This window comes from Tachyglossus aculeatus, chromosome 23 (genome assembly GCF_015852505.1).
Source record: "Tachyglossus aculeatus isolate mTacAcu1 chromosome 23, mTacAcu1.pri, whole genome shotgun sequence".
NCBI classification, from domain to species: domain Eukaryota; kingdom Metazoa; phylum Chordata; class Mammalia; order Monotremata; family Tachyglossidae; genus Tachyglossus; species Tachyglossus aculeatus.
In genome coordinates this window covers 36017694-36037548 of record NC_052088.1, presented here as the reverse complement: position 1 = coordinate 36037548, position 19855 = coordinate 36017694, and the positions used below count along the sequence as shown (strand labels likewise).

Below are 19855 nucleotides of genomic sequence, written 5' to 3'. Positions count from 1 at the left end.
AAGCACCAAACTGATACAAGCCTAGGGGTTCTGACAAATTGTCTATGTCCACACTACAAAGCAGCATGAAGACTAGATGAACATCTGCATTTTATCATCATATATATCCTCCCATTAATATTCCAAATAAGGGATTGTGTCTACCAACTCTATCGAATTGCTCTCTCCCAAGCACTCGCTACAGTGCTCTGCAGTCAGTCCTCAATAAATACCACTGATTGACTGGCCTTCTGATTGGCTTTGGGCAAGCCACTTAACTTCTCCGTGCCCCAGTGACCTCATCTGTAAAATGGGGATTAAGATTGTGAGCCCCACATAGGACAACCTCATTACCTTGTACCTATCCCAGCACTCAGAACAGTGCTTGACATATAGTATGCACTTAACAAATACCATTATTATTATTATTATTAGTGTCACTGAACTCATTTCCAGAGCAATTTATCTGCCAAGACTGGGACTGCCCTCACAAGAAGAAACACTAAAATAGGTTTAGGAGAAGCAGTGTGGTCTAGCGGATACAGCCCATGCCTGGAAGTCAGAAGGACCCGGGTTCTAATCCAGCACCTCCACGTGTCTGCTGCGCGACCCTGGGCAAATCACTTTACTTCTCTGTGCCTCAGTTCCTTCCTCTGTAAAATGGGGATGAAGACTGTGAGCCCCACATGGAACATGGACTGTGTCCAACCTGATTAAGTTCTATCTACCCCAGAGCACATAGTAAGCACTGAACAAATTCCATTACAAACTAAAACAAAAACCAACATCAGCGCACACCTTATCTCTTCCATTTGTCAGCTACAAACAGATTTAAAACCCAGAACAAGCCAAGCAACATCGAGACATAACCTGATGGGCAGAAGTTGGATTGCTCAGAACATTTTTTGGCTAAGTTTTGTTTTAATTATTATGGTATTTGTTAAGCGCCGGGGTAGATAGAAACTAATCAGGATGGATTCAGTCCCTGTCCCAATAAATATGATTGAATGGGTGAATGAATTAAAGGTCTCATGTGGGGCTTACAGTCTAAGTAGGAGGTACTGAATCACCATTTGGCAGATGAATGAACACATCCCACAGAGAAGTGAAGTGATTTGACCAAGGTCCCCCAGCAAGTGACCGGCAGAACCGGGATTAGACCTCAGGTCCCCTGACTCCCATGCCCATGCTCCTTCCACTAGGCCATGCTGTTTCTCACGCTGCTTGTGCCATCTCAACAGCTCCCTGGCACCCCTGTTTCCAACTGCTTGGTTTTCTTGCCTACTTTTGTTTGGATCAGTTGGTCCTCTGGGAGGTGTGCAATTTCCCCCTGCCGGTCTCTACCACACTGGATTGGGGCTCACGAGCAGGGTCGTGTTTCTATTTCAATCAATCTATCGTATTTACTGAGCGTTAGCTGTTTGCAGGGCACTGTAGTAAGCGCTTGGGAGTGTACGATATAACAGAAACCTCACAATTGCTTGCTTTTGGGAAACAGAAAAACGAAAATGGGCTAGACTTCAATGATCCACAGGAGGCCATCTGCCACGCTAAGGACTCTTGGTGGAGTATTAAGAATTTCTGGCAGCCCCAAGCCTCAGTTTCCCCATCCACAAAATGGGTCAGGGAGGGTTACCTCATCTGCAAAACAGATTGTGGGCACATTAGACTGTGGGCACATTCAGGGCAGGGATCTCTGGGCCAAGTTCCCCTTCTAGACTGTGAGCCTGTTGTTGGGTAGGGACCGCCTCTATATGTTGCCGACTTGTACTTTCCAAGAGCTTAGTTCACTGCTCTGCACACAGTAAGCACTCAATAATTACGATTGAATGAATGAGTGAAGGTTGATGCTGGACTGCCCTCCATCTGCCCATCCACCAAGCTAGCTCTCTTCCTCCCTTCAAGGCCCTACTGAGAGCTCACCTCCTCCAGGAGGCCTTCCCAGACTAAGCCCCTTCCTTCCTCTCCCCGTCCCCCCTCCATCCCCCCATCTTACCTCCTTCCCTTCCCCACAGCACCTGTATATATGTATATATGCTTGTACATATTTATTACTCTATTTATTTAACTTGTACATATCTATTCTATTTATTTTATTTTGTTAGTATGTTTGGTTTTGTTCTCTGTCTCCCCCTTTTAGACTGTTAGCCCACTGTTGGGTAGGGACTGTCTCTATATGTTGCCAGCTTGCACTTCCCAAGTGCTTAGTACAGTGCTCTGCACACAGTAAGCGCTCAATAAATACAATTGATGATGATGATGCTCTGGAATAAGCCGTGTTGTTGGGAAGCAGCGTGGCTTAGCAGCAAGCCCTACTGAGAACCCTACTGAGAGCTCACCTCCTCCAGGAGGCCTTCCCAGACTGAGCACCCTTTTTCCTCTCCTCCTCCCCATCCCCCCTGCCCTACCTCTTTCCTCTCCCCACAGAATTTGCATATGTTTGTACAGATTTATTACTCTATTTATTTTACTTGTACATATTCACTATTCTATTTATTTTGCTGATGTGCATTAGCTTTAATTCTATTTGTTCTGATGAAATTTGACACCTGTCTACATGTTTTGTTGCCTGTCTCCCCCTTCTAGACTGTGAGCCCCTTGTTGGGTAGGAACCGTCTCTATGTTGCCGACTTGTACTTCCCAAACGCTTAGTACAGTGCTCTGCACACAGCAAGCGCTCAATAAATACAATTGAATGAATGGATGAAAGAACCCGGGCTTGGGAGTCAGAGGACGTGGGTTCTAATCCTGACTCCACCACTTATCAGCTGTGTGACCTCGGGCAAGCCACTTCAATTCCCTGGGCCTCAGTGACCTCATCTGTAAAACTGGGGATGAAGACTGAGAGACACATGTGGGACTCCCTAATTACCTTGTCTCTCCCCCAGTGCTTAGGACAGTGCTTGAGTCCATTGTTGAGTAGGGACTGCTGCTATCTGTTGCCGAATTGTACTTTCCAAGCACTTAGTATAGTGCTCTGCACACAGCAAGCGCTCAATACAATTGAATGAATGAATGCTTGACACATAGTAAGCGCCTACCACACACCATAATGATGATGATGATTGTAAGCACTTAGTATAGTGCTTTGCATATGGTGAGAGCTCAAGAAATACGATAGAACGGAGTTAGTAGACACGTTCCCCTCCCAGGAAGCAGCTTGGCTCAGTGGAACGAGCCCAGGCTTGGGAGTCGGGAGGTCGTGGGTTCTAATCCTGCCTCTGCCACTTGTCTGCTGTGTGACTTTGGGCAAGTCACTTAACTTCTCTGGGCCTCAGTTACCTCATCTGTAAAATGGGGATGAAGAGTGTGAGCCCTATGTGGGACAACCTGTTCACCTTCTACCCTCCCCAGGGCTTAGAACAGTGCTTTGCACATAGTAAGCGCTTAACAAATGCCATCACTATTATTATTATTATTATTATTATTATTATTATGCACTTCTGGCCTCCGTGTGCCGAATGTTCCCGGCCATCCGATCTCCAGACCGGCCTCGCTGTATCCCACCAGCCGGAATCAGGCTGGGGAGGATGGAGGCAGGAGGCCGGGGACCCCCCCGCTCCTCTCCCCTCCTCCTCCAGCCCCAGCTACTCCGGAAGCTCGCAGGTGTTGGTGGGCAGACCGTGAGGCAGCGTGTGACTGACTGATTTCACAACTGCTGAGACGGCGAGCCCACGGTGGTCTGCCCAAGAAGGGGGTGGTGAGGACGCTTGCCGTCCCAACCACCACGCGTGGGCACCTAGTCTAACGAGGTTTCGACCAGCGGTGCGTCCTAGCGGAGGGCGCGGGGGCCTGGGCGTCGGAAGCACCTGGGTTCTAATCTGAGCTCTGCCTCTTGCCTGCTGTGTGACCTAGGGCAAGTCACTTCACTGAGCCCCGGTTTCCGTGTCGATTAAAAAGGGGGGCTACATACCTGCCCGCCCTCCCGCTTGGACTGTGAGTCCTGTGTGAAGGGGGGGGGGGGGGGGGCTGTGTCTACCTGATGATGATAATATTTAATAACAATAATGATGGTATTTGTTAAGCACTTACTATGTGCCGAGCACTGCTCTAAGCGCTGGGGTAGATGCAAAGTCATCAGGTTGTCCCACGTGGGGCTCGCAGTCTTAATCTCCATTTTACAGATGCGGTATAACTGAGGCACAGAGAAGTGAAGTGACTTGCCCAAAGTCATACAGCTGATTAGTGGCGGAGCCTGGATTGGAATCCACGACCTCTGACTCCCAAACCCGTGCTCTTTCCACTAAGCCACGCTGCTTCTCATAGGCACTTACCATGTGTCACGCACTGTTCTAAGCTCTGGGGTAGACAGAGAAGCAGCCTGGCATAATAATAATAATGGCATTTATTAAGCACTTACTAGTGCGATGCACTGTTCTAAGCGCTGGGGAGGTTTCAAGGTAATCAGGTTGTCCCATGGGGGGCTCACAGTCTTCATCTCCACTTTACAGATGAGGTAACTGAGGCACAGAGAACTTAAGTGACTTGGCGTAGTGGATAGAGCCCGGGACCGGGAGTCAGAAGGTCATGGGTTCTAATCCCGGCTCCACCACTTGTCTTCTGTGTGATCTTCGGCAAGTCACATTACTTTTCTGGGCCTCGGTTCCCTCATCTGTAAAATGGGAATGGAGACCGTGAAACCCAGGTGGGATTGTGTCCAACCCAATTTGCTTGTATCCACCCCAGCACTCAGTACAGTGCCTGGCACATAGTACGCTCTTAACAAATACCATAATCATTATTATTATTAGAAGCAAATTAGGCCAAAGGTGTTGTCTCTACCCCAGTGCTTAGTGCAGAGTGGGGCACTTTACAATACCGCGATAAGATTAAATTAAATATTGAGGGGGTGAAACTGTCATTTAGTGGTTTGCATTTCAGTGTTCTTATTTTATTTACTGCTACTTGGACGGTGAGGCACAAGGGAACTGTGTCTAATCTGTTTATTCATCCAACAGTAGCATTTATTGAGAGCTTAATCTCTGCAGAGCACTGTACTGAGTGCGCTTGAGAGAATACAAAATGTCTTCGAAACTTTACAATCGACTTCACCTTAAAGTTCTCCCAACACTTAGTGTTCAGTAAGTGCCTAATGGCTACCCTGATAATAATAATAATTATGGGATGTGTTAAGCACTTACTAGGTGCCAGGCACTGTACTAAGCACTGGGTGGATACCAGCAAATCGGGTTGGCCACGTTCCCTGACCCGCACAGGGCTCACAGTCTTCATCCCCATTTTATAGACGAGATAACTGAGGCTCAGAGAAGTGAAGTGACTTGCCCAATGCCACACAGCAGACAAGCGGTGGAGCCGGGATTAGAACCCATGACCACCTGAGTCGCAGGCCAGTGCTCTATCCACTATTCATTCATTCAATCGTATTTATTGAGCGCTTACTGTGTGCCAAGCACTGTACTAAGTGCTTGGGAGAGTACATTACGCCACACTGCCCCCCTACCATTATCCCCAAGTGCATAGCACAATGCTCTGCCCAGGCCGGTGCTCACTAAATACTGAGATGATGATGATGATATTTACTCTAATGTCTGTCTCCCCGACTAGACTGTAAAACTTCTAGAGAGCAGGGATCATGTCTACCAGAGAAGCAGCGTGGCTTAGTGACAAGAGCCCAGGCTTGGGAGTCAGAGGTCGTGGGTTCTAATCCCAGCTCCGCCACTTGTCAGCTGTGTGACTTCGGACAAGTCACCTTCACTTCTCCTTGCCTAAGTTCCCCCACCTGTAAAATGGGGATTAAGACTGTGAGCCCCATGTGGGACAACGTAACTGTCCTTGTATCTACCCCAGTGATTAGAACTGTAAGGGGAACTCGACTGTAAAGTTTCAAGGACATGTTGTATTCTCTCAAGGGTTTAGTACAGTGCTCTGCACAGATTAAGCTCTCAATAAATGCTACTGTTGGATGAATAAACAGATTAGACACAGTTCCCTTGTGCCTCACTGTCCAAGTAGCAGTAAATAGAACAAGAACACTGAAATGCAAACCACTAAATGACAGTTTCACCCCCTCAATATTTAATTAAATCTTATCACGGTATTGTAAAGTGCCCGACTCTGCACTAAGCACTGGGGTAGAGACAACACCTTTGGCCTAATTTGCTTCTAATAATAATAATGATTATAGCATTTGTTAAGAGTGTACTATGTGCCACTGCTTCGTACAGTGCCTGGTACACAGTAAGCGCTTAACAAATACCACTATTATTATTGTTAGAGTTGGTAGTAATAGCAATGATGGTATTTGTTAAGCGCTTACTGTGTACCAGGCACTGTATGAAGCAGTGGCACATAGTACACTCTTAACAAATGCTAAAGCACTTAAGTTTAACAAAAGCGCTTAACAAATACCACTATTATTATTGTTAGAGTTGGTAGTAATAGCAATGATGGTACTTGTTAAGCGCTTACTGTGTACCAGGCACTGTACGAAGAGCTGCGGTAGATACAAGCAAATCGGGTTGACACAGTCACTGTACTGTCCTCTTCCAAGTGCTTAGTACAGTGCTCAGCACACAGTAAATACCACTGACCGATTGAAAAGGGTAGGGCGGTCAGCTACATGACGTGCTTTCAGTGTGCAGAGTACTGTAGTAAGCGCTTGGGAGAGTACACTACAACAGACTTGGCAGACCCGTTCTCTGACCACAATAAGCTTCCAGTTACTATCTTTGACTCCTCTCGTTCTTTCAACTCCTATACTGGAGAAGCAGGACGACGTGATGGATAGAGTACAAGCCTGGAAGTCAGAAGGGCCTGGGTTCTAATCCTGCCTCTGTCACTTGTCTACTGTGTTACCATGGGCAAGCCGCTTCACTTCTCTGGGCCTCAGTTACCTCAGCTGTAAAATGGAGATCAAGACTCTGAGCCCCATGTGGGACAGGGACTATATGTTTAACCCAATTTGCTTGTATCCACCCCAGTGCTTAGTACAGTGCCTGGCTCATAATAAGTGCTTAATACCATAATAATAAATAATAATAATAATTCTCTGGGCCTCAGGTTACCTCAGCTTTAAAATGGGGATTGAGACCATGAGCCCCACAAGGAACAGGGACTATGTCCAACCCGCTTTGCTCGTATCCACCTGAATGCTTAGTACAGTGTCTGACACAGAGTAAGTGCTTAACAAATACCATAATAACAATTATCATTATAATAGTATTCGGTCAGTCACCAGATCTTGTCAATTCTTTCTACGTAATGTCTCCAGACCCACTTCTTCCACCCAAGCTTCCACATACTGGGCCTCCATTCCTTCGACCTCTCCCTCATCAACTGTCTTCCCCCGCAATCTCTAAATCGCTGATACCTCGTTCATTTTTCTCAAACAAAATTTGGAACCCATCTCCCCCCTCCTCCAAGGGTGGCCAATTCATCTCACCAGATCAAAAACTCCTGACAACTGGCCTTAGATCATTCAAATCTGATCTCTCCTCCATACCTATAACAAGAACAATAAAATAACAATGGTATACCTGTTTAACGCCTACTATGTGCCAAGCACTGTACTAAACGCAGGGGGGATACAAGAGAGCTTGTCGGTCCCATGTGGAGCTCACATTCTCAGTAGGAGGGAGAAATGGTAGTGAATCCCCATTTTGCAGATGAGGGAACTGAGGCACAGAGAAGTAACTTGTCCAGGGTCACGGGGTAGGTGAGCGGTGAAGTCGGAATTAGAACCCAGGTACTCCTCCAGGCCCGGGATCTTTCCACTGGGCCACACTGCTCATCCTCACTCCTCTCCTACTTTAAGGCCATGCACACACTTCACTCCTCTCAAAACAACCCGCCCAGTGTGACTCTCTTTTGCCACCTCTGGCCACGCTGACCTCTCACTCATATCCTCCTTTCTGTCTGGTTTCATCTTCAAAGCACTTCTAAGATCACATCTCCTCCAGGAGGTCTTCCCTGACTCATCTTTCACCTACTTACCCATTTCCCCTCCACTACCACCATCGACACTTCTGAGTCAATAAGCAGCCCTTCCCCACAGCAATTACGGGCCTATTTTTAAAGTCTTTCATTTCCCCCTACATGAAATTTAGATATCTGTCACCTGCTAGATCCTAAGCTCCCTGTAGGCCCACCTCCTCCAAGAAGCCCTCCCAAACTAAGCCCTGCTTTTCCTTATTCCCCGCTCCCTTCTGCATCTTCCCCCTGATTCGCTCCCTTTGCTCTTCCCCCCTCCCAGCCCCGCGTGACTTTTGTCCAGATGTCATTTATTTATTTGCATGGGTGTCCGTCTCCCCGCCTCAATGCTGTAAGCCCGTTGTGTGCAGGGAATGTGTCTGTTTCCTGTTGTACTGGACTCTCCCAAGCGCTTAGTACAGTGTTCTACACCCAAGTGCTCTTGTTTGTTTATAATGGTGTTGGGAAAGAGCTTGGTTTGATTCATTCCTTCATTCAATCGTATTTATTGAGCGCTTACTGTGTGCAGAGCACTGTACTAAGCACTTGGGAAGTACAAATTGGCAACATATAGAGACAGTCCCTCAATAATGATAATGATGATAGTGGGATTGGTTAAGCGCTTACTATGGTGCAAAGCCTTACTGAAGGCACATATAATAATAATAATAATAATAATAATAATAATAATAATAATGATAATAATAATAATAATAATGAAGAATAAATGGATGAATGAACTTGATTACACTCTCCAGAGCACTCAATGCAGAGCTTAGCCCGTGTGAGCCCGTGTTGGGTAGGGACCATGTCTATATGTTGCCAATTTGTACTTCCCAAGCACTTAGTACAGTGCTCTGCACACAGTAAGTGCTCAATAAATACGACTGAATGAATGAATGAATGAATGAATGAAAACGATTCGTCTGACGTAAACGCTTTTGAGAACTTAGAAACGTTAGTCATAGGAGCAACCATGTACTTTAAGCTAAATAAAATTCAATAAATTTGGATCCGCCAATTTCAGCAGTCTTGGGATTTCACTTTAATTCCTTGACCGGAATCACGGCCGGCCGGAAGCAGCCCTAGAACCTTTTCGGATTTTCCCAAAGAAATCGTGAACTCATGAGGGCAGGGGCAGGCAATGTGCTCTGATTCATACTAAAATTACCCTCTGGATAGATGCCTGGAAAGTTCTTGAAAATCTAGATCACTTGGCTAGGGACAGTCCTCTGTGGAAGAAGAAGAATAATAATGGTATTTGTTAAGGGTTTATACTATGTGCCAAACATTCCTTCAACTCTCCCTTACGGCTGAGAATTTACCACTTATTACCTACAGCAGGAAAATGGAAAGTCAAGAAAAAACACTCCCTGATAATAACGACCTCTTTCCTCAAATACACTCTCGATATTTTAGGTATTAGACATTTGACAACAATGAAACGTTTTTCCTTTTTCCTCCGCACTTTGCTCTATACTCTGTAAGCCCCTATGGGCAGGGATGGGGTCTACCAGTCCGATCAAACTGTACTCCTCCCAAGCGCTTAGTACAGTGCTCTGAACACGGTAAGCACTTGATAAATCCAACTGAATGAATTAGTGCTCAGGAAATGTCACTGATTGATTGAGTCCCTTTCCTACTATACACAAATACTTATGCACTCTACCGAATGCAGAACTTATTCTGACTCAAACATTTGGTTCAAACACTTATCAAGCAGTACCTACTAAGGGATTCATTCTATCATATTTATTAAGCGCTTACTGTGCGCAGAGCACTGTATTAAGCGCTAGGAAAGTACAATTCAGGTAAACACATGCAAGCCCTCTGTAAACTGCTTGCAGTTTGTTTTACTTCCAACCCTTCTTTCCAGAGGCCTTTTCCAAGCACCCTTTGATGGGATCACAAGCTTTTTCCAAGGTCATAAAGCAACCCCCCTCCCCAAATTTGCAGACAATAAGCGGTATTCTAAGAGTGCCTCTCCGTGTGAAAAAAACCCAGAAACTACTGTTGGGCCAAGGGCATTTGGAAAAACTAGATTTGAGTCTTTTCAAGCATATTAAGTATGGCTCCCCTCAGATTTCCTCCCAAATCACTCTAACATATGTTTCATTAATACCAGCTTCAAGGGAAGAGGGTCAGCCCATCTGGATGGCAAAGTGTGGCTCGGGGCAGAAAAATCTAAAACTATGTCATCTGAGGACAAGAAATAAAAAAATAAAAAGTGGAATATTTTTTTTTCCCTGAAATTGGCCATTCAAGTCTGCTACCCCTTCCCCCTACCATCACCAAATACGTGATACATCACGGATACGGGCTCCGTTCACAGCTGCGAGTTAGTGGTCTTGGTTTGGAAAAATGAAGCATTATCGTGGGCCAGAAACAACATCTTAGGGCCACAGCTTCTGCGCGTTGTGTGGTTCTTAAAGGACGCCCTGTTTCAAACTCTGGCTGCTATTGTGACAAGCGGTCAGCAGCCTAGCAGAAAGTAACCTTACAAGTGCTAACACATGGTTTTAGGGGGCTTTTTACCACGGGCTAGGTGATGCACAAAATAAGCCCAATTCACCTGGTTACTGCACTGGTGACTTAGATTTATGCTTTTACACGTCAAAGGAGGCCTAGGAATATTGTGAATCCTTCCTAAAGGATGGCGACGTGAGAAGCGTTTGTTTGTGGGGTTTTTTTTTTTTTTTGGTAATGCCCCTTTTGGACTGGAAACTAGGAAGTGACGGGGTCCCGATGTCATTCGGAGGAATTTCTTAGGGAATGGGGACGGGATACGTTTTCTTCACAGGGAGACAGGGAGCGTGAGCTGGGGGCGGCGGGGAAGGAGGAGTGTGGCCAAGGGAGGAGAACTGTTCCTGGAAAAGTGGCATGGCATAGGGGATAATAATAATGATGGTATCTGTTAAGCGCTTACTATGTGCAAAGCACTGTTCTAAGTGCTGGGATAGAGCACAGTTGGTAGGTATGCTCCCCGCCTGCAATGAGCTCTTCGAAGCAACCGTGGATTTTCATTCATTCATTCAATCGTATTTATTAAGCGCTTTCTGTGTGAAGAGCACTGTACTGAGCACTTGGGAAAGTACAATACAGCAAGGAAGAGAGACAGTACCCACCCACAATGAGCTCATATAGCTGGAAGTCCACCCGGGTTTACCCGGACCAAGGTGATCCAACCTGTTAAGGATCCTGAACTGTGAGCCCGTTGTTGGGTTGGGATTGTCTCTATCTGTTCCCGAATTGTACTTTCCAAGCGCTTAGTACAATGCTCTGCACACGGTAAGCGCTCAATATGCTTGAATGAATTAATTAATGCATTCTTAGACAGAGATGAGATACGAAACATCTCAAAACTGGGGGAAACTAAGATTCTTCGCATCCATCTTTCCTCTTGCCTCTGGACTGTAAACCCTTAGGTGCCTGCTAATTCAATTCAATCACATTTATTGAGCGCTTACTGTGTGCCGAGCACTGTACTAAGCACTTGGAAAGTACAATGTAGCAATAGAGTCAATCCCTGCCCACAAGAGGCTTACTAATTCTGTCGTACTGTATTCTCCCACAGTGCTTCGACACAAGAAGCGCTCAATAAATACCATCAAATGATCCATACAAAGAGCACTGACGCTGCTTTCCGTAGCGAGGAGACGTTCAGAACAGTACCATAATAGCCGGGCAACTACTCTTCAGCAACTCGAGCCAGTAAAATGGGGGCACCTGACCTATAAAGTGCTTGGCACACAGTAAGCGCTTAACAAAATATCATCATTATTATTAAATGTACTCCCAGAAGCGCCTTGACCTAGTGGAGAGAGGTCATCCTGGCTTCACGGCTGGGTCTTGATAATAATAATAATGATAATAATGGCATTTGTTAAGCGCTTACTATGTGCCAAGCACTGTTCTAAGCGCTGGGGGGTATACAAGGGCATCAGGTTGCCCCACATGGGGCTCACAGTCTTAATCCCCATTTTACAGATGAGGTAACTGAGGCCCAGAGAAGTTAAGTGACTTGCCCAAAGTCCCCCAGCTGACAAGCGGCGGGGCCGGGATTAGAACCCAGGATCTCTGACTCCCAAGCCTGTGCTCTTTCCACTGAGCCACGCTGCTTCTCTAATGTCTTTGATGTCATCCTCTGTACAATAGGTGAGGAGAGGGTGGAGGTGAGAGACCTGCTCCCCCCCATCCCCTCTCCCCCCCATTATATCCACAAGCCCCATTGGGCCCGGGGCCTTTCTCTGGCCTGATTACCTAGTGTCTCCCCCAACGCTTAGCACAGCGCTCCACACCGAGCATACGCCTAACAGACATTTTTTTCCTACGGTATTTGTTAAGCACTTACAATGTACCGGGCCCTGTACTGAGCGTTGGGATAGAAACAAGCTAAGCAGGGTGGACCTAGTCCCTGTCCCCAATGGGGCTCACAGTCTTCACCCCCATTTTACAGATGGGGGAGCTAAGGCCCAGAGGAATGAAGTGGTTTGCCCTGGGTCACCCAGCAGACAAGGGGCGGAGATGGGATTACAACCCAGATCCTTCTGACTTCTGGGCCCACGCTCTCTCCATTAGGCCATGCGGTCCTGTGAAGTGGAGTGACTTACCCTAGGTCACCCAGCAGACAAGGGGTGGAGCTGGGATTAATAATAATAATAATAATGATGATAGTATTTGTTAAGCGCTTACTATGTGCCAAGAACCGTTCTAAGCACTGGGGTAGATACAAGGTCTTCAGGTTGTCCCACGTGGGGTTCACAGCCTCAATCCCCATTTTACAGACGAGGCCACTGAGGCCCAGAGAAGTGAAGTGACTTGCCCAAGGTCACTCAGCAGTCAAGCGGCAGAGCTGGGATGAGAACCACGACCTCTGACTCCCAAGCCCGGGCTCCTGCCACTGAGCCACGCTGCTCATCCGGGATTGGACTCCAGATCCTTTCGACTCCCATGCCCACGCCCTCTCCACCGGGCATCGCGGCCCAGCGAAGTAACACACCCGAGGTCGGACGGGTGGCAGCGCCGGGATCGGAACCCAGGGCCGAGTTCGGAAACCGGGGGGCAGGAGGGGGACGCGAGAACAAGGGCCGGCCGGACTTTACCTTTCTGGACGTGGATGATGTCGGGGAAGTTGGCCAGGTGTCCCTGATAGAGGGCCAACAGATCCATGACGGGGTCTAGGTCCCGCCGGGGCTGGTCGGCGAAGAGCTCCCCGATGGCGTCGTAGGCGTCCCCGGTGAAGGCGATGGCCCGGTTCAGCCCGGCGGAGAAGGCCTGCTGGTCCATCTCGAAGGCCTGGCCCAGGCCCCGGAAGGACTGGCCCACCTTCTGGTACTCCTTCTTGAAGCCGGTCACCTGCTTGCGGGCGAACTCGTTGGCCGTGTGGTTGAGCTGCAGGGCGCTGTCGTCCATCTTCTTGGTGAAGGCCTTGAAGCCATCCACGCGGCCCTCCACCTCCTGCAGGTCCAGGGCGGCGGCGGGCGGAGTGCTGAGGGTGAGGAAGAAGTTGGCGCCCACCATCTCGTCCCGCTCGGCCTTGCGCTTGCCCTGCTTCCAGGCCTTCTCGTCGGCGCCGCAGGTGAGGAAGTGGGCGAAGGCATCGCACTGGGCCAGCACGGGGTGGCTGACCATGTGGTCCATCCACCAGATCAGGCCCTTGCGGCGCTTGGAGATGAAGTCCTCCTCGAAGCGGCCCGTGGCCTGCTTCTCGGGCAGGTGGGGCACGGAGATGACGGGGAACTTCTCGGCCAGGCGGGCGTAGAGCCAGTCGAAGTGCTTGTAGCGCCGGTGGACGGGCACCCGGGTGTGGGTGGGCACCAGCTTGTAGGCGATGTAGCTCTTCATGCCCTTGAACTTGGTCTGCTTGGTGGGGTCATCCACGGTGCAGCGGAAGGGGTAGGGGTTCTCCTGCCACTCGGGCCCGTGGGGGCCCAGCACCACGCACAACTTGTCGCCGTCCCGAACGAAGCCCGATGCCTCGCCCAGCACGAAGGCCTCGCCGCCGGACTTGACGAAGGTGGAGAAGCGGTTGAGGTTGCGGCCCACCGTGGCCGAGCCCCGGGCCCCGGCGCCCGGGCGGGCTGACGAAGCCGGGGGGACCGGGGCCGCGGGGACCCCCGCCTCGTCGGCCACCGTGGAGGCGTCATCCCACTCGTCGTCCCAGTAGTCGTCGTCGTCCTCGCTGCCCTGGCTGAGCTGCTGCTGCTGCGGGGGTGAGGGGTCGTAGCGGACACTCCCGGGGTGGGGCAGGACGCCCAGCAGGGGCCGGAAGGTGGGCAGCAGGTCGTTGGCCGCGGGAGGCGCGGGTGGCGGGTCAAAGCAGACCGGGGGCACGTTGGCGTAGCGGGCCGGGCCGGGCGCCGGGCCCGTTGGGCCTACCGGGCCTGTCGGGGCCTGCACGGCCGGCCCGGAGGCCTCCCCGGCGGGGGTGGCGCGGAGGACCTGCACGTAGGAGGCCGGGAAGAGGCCTCGCTGCCCGTGGCTGTTGACGCCCTCCAACCAGCCGTCGATGTCCTGCTCGCTGCACAGGCTGAGCACCTCGTGCTCCCGCAGGGAGATCTCCCCGGGGTTCTCAGATCGGAAGTCGTACAGCGCCAAGGCGCGCAGCGTGGACATCCTTGCGTCCCCGGGCACCCTCTGGGGACCCCCGGGGCACCCTCAAGGCAAGGGTACCACCCGGAGACACGCCCCAGGGTTCACACCCTGGGGACCGAGCACTGGAGCAGGTACCCAGGAGCACAGAGCAAAGGAGCACAGAGCAGTAAGCCAGGAGCTGAGAGTAAAGAGCAGGGAGCACGGGGCTAAGGGGCTGGGAGCACTGAGCCTGGAGCAGAGAGTATAGAGCAGGGAGCACAGAGCAAAGAGCACAGGGGCACAGAGCAAAGAAGTAGAGAACACAGGAGCAAAGAGCAAAGGAGCACAGAGCAAAGGAGCAGGGAGAACTGAGCCTGGAGCACGGGGCAGAGAGCACAGAACAGGGAGCACAGAAACTCGGGGCAAAGGAGCACAGGGCAAATAGAGCAGAGAGTACAGGGGCACAGAGCAAAGAAGCAGAGAACACAGGAGCAGGGAGCAAAGGGGCACAGAGCAAAGGAGCAGGGAGAACTCTGCCTGGAGCACGGAGCAGAGAGCACAGAAACACGGAGCAAAGAAGCACAGAGCAAAGAAGCAGACAACACAGGAGCAGGGAGAACTGAGCCTGGAGCACGGAATAGGGAGCACAGATACACGGAGCAAAGAAGCACAGAGCAAATAGAGCAGAGAGCACCGGGGCACAGAGCAAAGAAGCAGAGAACACAGGAGCACGGAGCAAAGGAGCACAGAGCAACCGAGCAGGGAGAACTGCGGCTGGAGCACGGAGCAGAGAGTACAGAAACACGGAGCAAAGAAGCACGCAGCAAAGGAACACAAGGCAAAGGAGCAGGGAGAACTGTGCCTGGAGCACGGAGCAAAGGAGCACAGAACAAATAGAGCAGAGAGCACAGGGGCACAGAGCAAAGAAGCAGAGAACACAGGAGTAAACGATCACTGAGCAAAGGAGCAGGGAGAACTGAGCCTGGAGCACGGAGCCAAGAGCACAGACCAGGAAGCAAAGAAGCACGGAGCAAATAGAGCAGAGAGCACCGGGGCACAGAGCAAAGAAGCAGAGAACACAGGAGCAGGGAGCAAAGGAGCACAGAGCAAATAGAGCAGAGGGCACAGGGCAAAGAACACAGGAGCAGGGAGCAAAGGAGCACAGGGCAAAGGAGCAGGGAGAACTGAGCCTGGAACACGGAGCACGGGAGCACAGAGCAAATAGAGCAGAGAACACAGGAGAAGGGAGCTAAGGAGCAGGGAGAACTGAGCCTGGAGCAGGGAGCACGGGAGCACGAAGCAAAGGGGCACAGAGCAAAGAAGCAGACAACACAGGAGCAGGGAGCAAAGGAGCAGGGAGAACTGAGCCTGGATCAGGGAGCACGGAGCAAAGGAGCACAGGGGCACAGAGCAAAGAAGCAGAGAACACAGGAGAAGGGAGCAAAGGAGCAGGGAGAACTGAGCCTGGAGCAGGGAGCACGGGAGCACAAAGCAAAGGGGCACAGAGCAAAGAAGCAGACAACACAGGAGCAGGGAGCAAAGGAGCAGGGAGAACTGAGCCTGGATCAGGGAGCACGGAGCAAAGGAGCACAGGGGCACAGAGCAAAGAAGCAGAGAACACAGGAGAAGGGAGCAAAGGAGCAGGGAGAACTGAGCCTGGAGCAGGGAGCACGGAGCAAAGGGGCACAGAGCAAAGAAGCAGACAACACAGGAGCAGGGAGCACGGGAGCACGGAGCAAAGGAGCACAGGGGCACAGAGCAAAGAAGCAGAGAACACAGGAGCAGGGAGCAAAGGAGCACAGGGCAAAGGAGCAGGGGAGCACGCAGCAAAGGAGCAGGGGGTCAGGGAGCGGAGGTCCCCGGAGCCCCTGGGAGGCGGCGGTGTGCGCGGTCCGCTGCGGCCCTGTGCGGTGCGCTGTGCTGCGCCGCGCTGCACCGCGCCGCGCTGCGGGCCCGGGAGCGGCGGCGGCGGCGGCGGGCGCGAGCACGGAGCGCGCGCGGCCGCGGGGGGGCGCGCGCACGCGCGGCCTCTCTCCCTCCCTCCTGGCGCCGGGAGCGCGCCCCAGGCGCCGCCAATGGAGCGCCGAGCCGCCCCGATCCCCAGGCGCCACCAATGGAGCGCCGAGACGCCCCGCGACCCCAGCCCGGACCCGACCCGCCCCCTGCTGGCCCCAACAGGAAACACACCATCATCATCATCATCAATCGTATTTATGGAGCGCTTACTATGTGCAGAGCACTGTACTAAGCGCTTGGGAAATCCAAGTTGGCAACATATAGAGACAGTCCCTACCCAACAGCGGGCTCACAGTCTAGAAGGGGGAGACAGACAACAAAACCAAACATACTAACAAAATAAAATAGAATAGCAAGCAGTCACCAAGCAGTTGACACCAACCAGTCAATCAATCAATCAATCGTATTTATTGAGCGCTTACTCATCATCATCATCAATCGTATTTATTGAGCGCTTACTGTGTGCACAGCACTGGGCTAAGCGCTTGGGAAGTACAAGTTGGCAACATCTAGAGACAGTCCCTACCCAACAGTGGGCTCACAGTCTAAAAGGGGGAGACAGAGAACAAAACCAAACATACTAACAAAATAAAATAAATAGAATAGATATGTACAAAATAAATAAATAAATAAATAAATAGACTAATAAATATGTACAAACGTATATACAGTGTGCAGAGCGCTGGACTAAGCGCTTGGGAAGTACAAGTTGGCCAGAGACACAGACAGATACAGAGACACAGAGACAGAGAGAGATGGGGGGAGGGGAGGGGTGGCCTTCTGCCCTGCATTCATTCATTCATTGTATGAATTTATTACTCTATTTATTCATTTATTTTATCTGTGCATATGTATTCTATTTATTTTATTTTGTTAATATGTTTTGTTTTGTTCTCTGTCTCCCCCTTCTAGACTGTGAGCCCGTTGTTGGGTAGGGCCCGTCTCTATGTGTTGCCGACTTGGACTTCCCAAGCGCTTAGTACAGTGCTCTGCACACAGTAAGCGCTCAATAAATACGATTGAATAAATTCATTCGTTCTTTCATTCATTCACTCACTCACTCACTCATTCACTCATTCATTCATTCATTTCTAGACTGTGAGCCCGCCTGACGGTTTTGACACCTGTCTCCATGTTTTGTTTCGTTGTCTGTCTCCCCCTTCTAGACTGTGAGCGCGCTGTTGGGGAGGGACCGTCTCTATATGTTGCCAACTTGGACTTCCCAAGCGCTTAGTACAGTGCTCTGCACACAGTAAGCGCTCAATAAATACGATTGAATGAATTCATTCGTTCGTTCCTACATTCACTCACTCACTCATTCATTCATTCACTCATTCATTTCTAGACTGTGAGCCGGCCTGACGGTTTTGACACCTGTCTACATGTTTTGTTTCGTTGTCTGTCTCCCCCTTCTATTCATTTATTCATTCAATCGTATTTATTGAGCGCTTACTGTGTACAGAGCACTGTACTAAGCGCTTGGGAAGTACAATTTGGCAACATATAGAGATGGTAGGGCCCTACCCAACAGTGGGCTCACAGTCTAGAAGGGGGAGACAGAAAACAAAACAAAATAAATAGAATTAATATGTACAAATTGAATAAATAAATAGAATAAAATAAATAAATAGACTGTGAGCCCGCTGTTGGGAAGGGACCATCTCTATATGTTGCCAACTTGGACTTCCCAAGCGCTTAGTACAGTGCTCTGTGTGCAGTAAGCGCCCAATAAATACGATTGAATGAATGAAATTCATTCATTCACTCCATCCGTCCATTCCTTCCTTCCTTCCTTCATTCATTCAATTGTATTTATTGAGTGCTTACTGTGTGCAGAGCACTGTACTAAGCGCTTGGGAAGTACAAGTTGGCAACATCTAGAGACGGTCCCTACCTAACAGTGGGCTCATCCGTCCATTCCTTCATTCGATCGTTAGTTCGTTCATTCATTCATTCTTCATTAGTTAATTTGTTCATTCATTCATGCATGCATGCATGCATTCTTGCATTCTTTCGTTCAGTCATTCGTTCCTTCATTTGTTCGTTCATTCATTCGTTCACTTATTCGTTCATTCATTCGTTCCATCCCTCCGTGCATTTATTCATCTGTCCATTCCTTCGTTCATTCATTCACTCGTTCTTCATTCGTTCATTTAATAATAATAATAATGATGGCATTTATTAAGCGCTTACTATGTGCAAGGCACTGGGGAGGTTACAAGGTGATCAGGTTGTCCCACGGGGGGCTCACAGTCTTAATCTCCATTTTACAGATGAGGTAACTGAGGCACAGAGATGTGAAGTGACTTACCCAAGTCACACAGCTGACAATTGGCGGAAAGGGGATTTGAACCCATGACCTCTGACTCCAAAGCACGGGCTCTTTCCAGTGAGCCCAGCTGCTTCTCCAATTTGTTCATTCATTCATTCATTTATGCATGCATTCATTCGTTCATTCATTCATTCATTTGTTCATTCATTCATCCATGGATGCATGCATGCATGCTTTCGTTTGTTCATTCATTCATTCGTTCGTGCACGCATGCATTCGTTTGTTTATTCATTCATGCATGCATTCGTTTGTTCATTCATTCATTCATTCGTTGGTTCGTTGGTTCATTCGTTCCTTCATTCGTTCATTAATTCATTCGTTGGTTTGCTAATTCATTCATTCAGTCACTCATTCATTCGTTCATCATCATCATCATCATCAATCGTATTTATTGAGCGCTTACTGTGTGCAGAGCACTGCACTAAGCGCTTGGGAAGTCCAAGTCGGCAACATATAGAGACGGCCCCTACCCAACAGCGGGCTCACAATCTGGAAGGGGGAGACAGACAACAAAACAAAACATATTAACAAAATCAAATAAACAGAATAAATATGTACAAGTAAAATAAATAGAGTAATAAATATGTACAAGCATATATACATATATACAGGTAATAATAATGATGGCATTTATTAAGCACTTACTATGTGCAAAGCACTGTTCTAAGTGCTGGGGAGGTTACAAGGTGATCAGGTTGTCCCACGGGGGGCTCACAGTCTTAATCCCATTTTCCAGATGAGGTAATTGAGGCCCAGAGAAGTTAAGTGACTTGTCCAAAGTCACACAGCTGGCAATTGGCGGAATCGGGGTTTGAACCCAGGACATCTGACTCCAAAGTCCATGCTCTTTCCGCTGAGCCATGCTTCATTCAAGAATAATAATAATAATAATAATGGCATTTGTTAAGTGCTTACTACGTGCAAAACACTGTTCTAAGCGCTGGGGGGGATACAAGGTGATCAGGTTGTCCCACGTGGGGCTCACAGTCTTAATCCCCATTTTACAGATGAGGTAACTGAGGCTCT

At 49.3% G+C, this 19855-nt stretch overlaps 2 protein-coding genes across 2 annotated transcripts in view; both read right to left on the bottom strand.

The window, feature by feature from the left end:
- Positions 1–14540, bottom strand: part of SNX18 (sorting nexin 18) — a 50115-nt gene extending 35575 nt beyond the window's left edge. Inside the window, exon 1 of the mRNA XM_038765766.1 lies at positions 13011–14540. Coding sequence (XP_038621694.1) covers positions 13011–14523 — 1513 coding nt within the window. The 5' untranslated portion in view covers positions 14524–14540. The remainder of the gene's footprint in view (positions 1–13010) is intronic.
- A 25-nt stretch (positions 14541–14565) lies between these two features.
- LOC119944578 (keratin-associated protein 10-6-like) lies at positions 14566–18498 on the bottom strand. The gene is made up of 4 exons (XM_038765573.1): positions 18485–18498; positions 16225–16643; positions 15090–15714; positions 14566–14986 (listed from the first exon to the last, which is right to left on the bottom strand). The coding sequence occupies exons 1-4, from the start codon at positions 18496–18498 to the stop codon at positions 14566–14568; spliced, it is 1479 nt and encodes a 492-aa protein (XP_038621501.1).
- Between the last annotated feature and the right edge of the window lie 1357 nt (positions 18499–19855).